General features: G+C 35.2%; 1 protein-coding gene across 1 annotated transcript; it reads left to right on the top strand.

Moving 5' to 3' along the window:
* The first annotated feature begins 429 nt into the window (after positions 1-429).
* Positions 430-4,390, top strand: LOC143597706 (aspartic proteinase 39-like). The gene is made up of 10 exons (XM_077076129.1): positions 430-659; positions 760-889; positions 974-1,221; positions 1,935-2,159; positions 2,913-3,075; positions 3,171-3,244; positions 3,324-3,414; positions 3,495-3,570; positions 4,029-4,100; positions 4,197-4,390. The coding sequence occupies exons 1-10, from the start codon at positions 430-432 to the stop codon at positions 4,343-4,345; spliced, it is 1,458 nt and encodes a 485-aa protein (XP_076932244.1). The 3' UTR covers positions 4,346-4,390.
* Positions 4,391-5,268: the final 878 nt, after the last annotated feature.

A 5,268-nucleotide genomic window follows, 5' to 3' on the forward strand; every position in this document is an offset into this window, starting at 1 on the left:
ATCACGTACCGACACTGATTATGCAGTTGATCTCAGGTTGCGCGCGCACTCCGCCGCACAGCGTTGGCACCCAATTAGTTTTATTAAAAGCTCCAGCTACTCTTCCAAATATATAAATATATCTTAAAGCCTTCAGCTACTCTATCAAACACTTAAATATATCTAAAAAGCTGCTACCGGCGCTACTAGCTTTCATCTTCCGCTAATTTTGCCAACCATCCCCGTAGTTTTACAAAACCACCCCGTACCCCATTGGCAAACCTTAAAACATATATGTTTCCGTTAAATTCGCATCCCCTTTCTCTTCTGTTCTGTAAATCGAATTAGGTTTATTTCTTCCTTCCTTCCTTCCAATCCTTCCTTCTAATTGCATTGCATGTTTATGTAATGTATGTATGCATAAGGTTTTGGATTCATAAAAGTTGAGAAATGGATCTGAAGGGAAGAGGAATTGTGTTAATTGCCCTCCTCTTCCAATTGTGTGCCTTGGCATCCGCCAATGTTGAGGTGTTCCCTGTTCAACATAAATATAAACACGCGGAGGCAGGCAATAAATGGTCTTTAAAAGCACTCAAATTGCATGACGCCACCCGTCGCCGGAGATTCCTCTCCGCCGCCGAACTCCCTCTCGGCGGCGACAGCAGACCCACCTCAGCAGCGTTAGTCTTTGCAATTCATTCTCTTATTATTATTATTATTATTATTATTTTTGTCATTGACCACTAGTTGTAAGGGGGCTGTGATTCTTTTCATGTGCAGTCTCTATTTCACTAAACTTCAAATCGGGTCTCCGCCCAAGGACTTCCATGTGCAGGTTGATACCGGCAGTGACCTTTTATGGGTCAACTGTATCGAATGCCAAAACTGCCCTAAACAAAGTGACCTTGGAGTATGTAGTATTATTATTATTATTAATTAAACACTTATTTATATAATAATAATTATCTTCTCATTGTTACTGACTTTGTCATAGTTACACTTGAGATTGTATGATCCAAACGCCTCTTCAACTGCCAAAAAGGTTGCTTGTGATGATGACTTTTGCAAAGCCACCTTTACCGGCCAAACTGATAATTGTAAGCCCGGAATGCTATGTGCCTATGGTGTTAAATATGGTGACGGGAGTTCCACCAGTGGTTATTTTGTTAAGGATAATGTTAAGATTGCCCAAGTTTCGGGAGACCGTCAGACTACAGCTATGAGTGGGAATATTATTATTGGGTGAGTTTTTTTTATTTTTTTGAGTGCTGGAAGATTCCTAGTAAGCCTGGCGAAATAGGCGGGTCGAAACGGATCTTTTTAAAAGAGCATCATTTTGGTTCGGGTTGAAACAGTTTGGGGTCAAAAGTAGGGGCATTAATGAGCCAAGCAGCTCGTGAGCTAGTCGTGATTGACTTGTTAAAAACTGAAATCGAGGCGATCTTAAACAAACTCGAGCTAATATTAAGGCTCATTTAATAAGCTAATAACAATCCCGAGCTTCACATATCGAGCTTGAGCCAGCTTGCGAGCCTAAACGTGCATTTTATATAATAACTATTGTGTTATATATTAACATATGGTAAAAACTACACACGACCTGAGCTCAGAAATACAGCTCTAAACAAGCCGAACTCAGGCTTGGCTCGTTTACTGCCCTGGCCAAAACGGGTTATTTCAAAAAAAGTATCAACTTGGTCCGGGTCGAAACGGGTTGTTTTCAAAACGGATCATTTCAAAAGAGTATCAATTTGGTTGGGGTCAAAACAGGTGGTTTCAGTAACGTATCAGTTTTGTTCGGGCTAAAACAGGTTCTAACTTACTCTTACTTTTTATCTCCAAATTCAAGAACGAAGCGTAATTAGTTCTAGAATTGCTTAAACCTTAAAAAAAGAAAAAAGAATCAAGTGTTTTGAGTTTATATATAAAGTTATAACTTTTATGATCCAAGGTAGATGTGGAGCTAGACAATCCGGGCAGCTTGGGTCATCTGACCAAGCACTCGATGGCATTCTCGGGTTCGGGCAGTCAAACACATCAATGCTTTCACAGCTTAATTCAGGTAAAAAGGTCAGAAAGATGTTTTCACATTGCCTGGATGGTAAAGGAGGAGGTGGCATTTTTGCTATTGGAGAGGTGGTGCATCCAAAGATAAAGACAACACCGCTTGTAAATGACCCGTAAGTTGGCTTTCTTTGCATTTGCATTATGTTTTATTGATGGTAAGTGACACATAATTACTAAAATGCCCTTTAAAACTTTGTATAATATCAATCAGACCATTTCTAAATATGAGAGAAGTTGAGGACAAAGAGAAGGGTATAATGGTCAAATTATAAGTTATATTTAGTGAAATGTGTACATATAAAATTTCAAGTATTTTGAATGGATATATTTGTTATTAATTTTTTTTGGTCAGGTAACTATGATTTATTCAAGTTTCACCAGGGTTTACATGAAGTTGATCTAAATCAATATTATGCCTAGAATTACTAAAATGCCTTTTCAAACTTGCTATAATATCGTATTTATCCAGCACAAAATTAAAATATCAAATACACCCTTTTTTTAAATAGATGTCATTTATATCCTTCCCCTCAAACTTGTATTAGTATCATATGACAGTTTGGCGTGTAAGGAGAAAGAGAAGGGTATAATGATCATTTTATAAATTGGGTAAATTTGAAATTATACGTACTTAAATGTGTATATTTGATATTAATTTTTAGGTCAGGTAAATATGATATTATGCAGGTTTAAGGGGGGTATATATGAAACTGCCCCAAATCAAAATTTTTGCCTAGCATATTAATATTCCTGAATAAAGATATTATGTGGTCAACAAATGTCACAATTTCACTTGAATTACACTAAAATGGAATACAAAGTTGGAAAAATAGTTTAAGCAGAATTTCAAGTTGTTATTTATGCAGGACACATTATAATATTGAACTAAAGTCGATTGACGTGAACGGTGAAGAAATAAAACTTCCAACAAGTATACTTGACTTTATAAAGAAGCAAACAGTTGTAGTCGATAGCGGTACAACTTTAGCTTATTTTCCTGATAAGGTTTACAACCAACTAATGGAAAAGGTATGCTAAATGTTTTTAACTCCATATTTAAATCATTTTTCTTATTTGGATCCTTTTTAGTGTAATTGTTGATGTTAGTTATCCTTTTGTCATAGATTATGGCTGCACAACCTAACAAAAAACCGTATGTAGTTGAGAAGATGTTTAAATGCTACAAGTACTCTGGGAAGTAAGGCTTCTTTGACTTTTGACTTGACTTTAAATATAATCAAATTGACTTATTTTGTTTTTCAATTTGTTCAATGCAGCATCGATGATGGTTTTCCGGTTGTCAATTTGCACTTTGCAAAATCAATTTCATTCAAAGTTAAACCTCATCAATATTTCTTCCAAATTGAGGTATAGATTTGTGATATTTATTATATAAATAATCTAATCTATGAATTTTAATAGCAATTTGCATTACTTTCTCTCTTCAGGATGATGAATGGTGCATCGGTTTTCAGAACAGTAACCTTAAAGAAAAAACCGGAGAGGAATTAACTTTGTTGGGAGGTAATATATATATTTTTTTCTGTTAATAAGTCAAACGGGTCATTTGGGGCGAGTCAAAATGGGACGGTTCGAGTTGACCGGCAACCTTTTGCTAAGTTTCGTAAATAACTTAATTTGGTAACTTTTATTGTAATAGCAATCCAGTTTTTGAATTGATCCGTTTATAGTTACTATGTGCCTTTTGACTTTTTGCAAGTCAAACCTACATTTCATCAAAATTTAATTTGAGCATATATTTTATTGCTTTTTTACTTTAAAAAGCGCATTAGATTCATATATTTTTTGTAGATCAAAGATAGTGCTTCCTTCAAAAGTCGTGTATAGAGAAGTTAGAATAGACGCCTTTGACTTATGAAAGTTATGTCTGAACTCTATGAATACTTGAGCAGCATTGTTTAATTAGGTGTGGCTATTATTGGGTTTAACTTGAAGTTTTCTGTTATTATTTTTATATGCAGATCTTGTTCTGTCAGATAAGTTGGTTACATACGATATCGAAAATCAAGTAATCGGATGGACTGATCATGATTGTGAGTACAGTGTTTTGGTTGACATGTTTAATTAAACGGGTCAACTGGTCAACCCATCTAAGAGTAATATTGAGATTGGTTTTCGTGTGGTTTCAGGCTCGTCAAGCATCAAAGTGAAAGATGAAGAATCGGGTAAGGTGTACGAGGTCGTTGCACAAGATATTTCCTCATCACATTGTAGATATAACTCTAGAATGATTTTGGGGTTGCTATTGTCGCTTGTAGTTACCTGGTTGATCAACTAGACCTATAAATGTAGAATTGTATTTGGTTTTTGTGTCATGGTATATATTTTTTCAAGTTACATGTTTCCTTTTCCAATTTTTTTTTCCCTAATCGGTTATAGATCTTAAATATGAATTTCTTAAATGGATCTTTGTTTTGTAGTTTAAATTGGCACGAATGGTTTTTTAACTCTTGTTTTGTGTTGTTTTTGGGCTCTAGCTGCTTGCTAGTTTGCCGTTTTTAATTAAAGTTGCCGTTTATAAAAAAGAAAAGAAAACTAATACCCTAATCAGTTATTGCTTTTTAGTTGCGGAATTAATCGACTAGTTGATTCCATATTGTTGTTTAACATTGACACATCATAGTATGAATAATACAGAAAAAATAATCAAAGAGTTAAATATAATTTAAGAAATGTGCAGCAAAGTGAATTAATCAAAGGTGATGTGGGTGATGGAAATAACACATAATTTTGGCTTGACAGATTGGTTGGCGACAAACCCCTGTGCAACCGATTTCCTTCTTTATTCTGCCTAGAACGTCATAAATGGTGTTCGGTAAGGGACAAAATGATGGCTATTGTTGAGTTACGGTGCTGAGCGGTTAAATATTATTTATTAAAATCCGGTTCAATAAATATGTCAAATAATAAATCAAATTAATTAATATGTGCGTTGCGGAAAATAAACAAGTAATCACGCCAAAAATAAGCTTGACAGGATCCGGTTACAAACGATACGAAAACGGAATAAATAACAATATATTTATGTATCTAATTACCGATGAGATTTATATATATCTTTGCGGTTAATGAATAGCCATTTGAGACACCGAGGTTCAACATACTAATGCACTAATACTAGTTTAACGAACCGAATGGATGGGCTAGTGGCGGTGTCGCTGGCAGCAAGACAGAGCGGTGTGGCAATCTAATGGCGGCCAG

Source organism: Bidens hawaiensis, unplaced genomic scaffold (assembly GCF_021521415.1).
Source record: "Bidens hawaiensis isolate Kalapana, Puna unplaced genomic scaffold, B.hawaiensis_p1.1 tig00048909_1, whole genome shotgun sequence".
Classification (NCBI taxonomy): Eukaryota; Viridiplantae; Streptophyta; class Magnoliopsida; order Asterales; family Asteraceae; genus Bidens; species Bidens hawaiensis.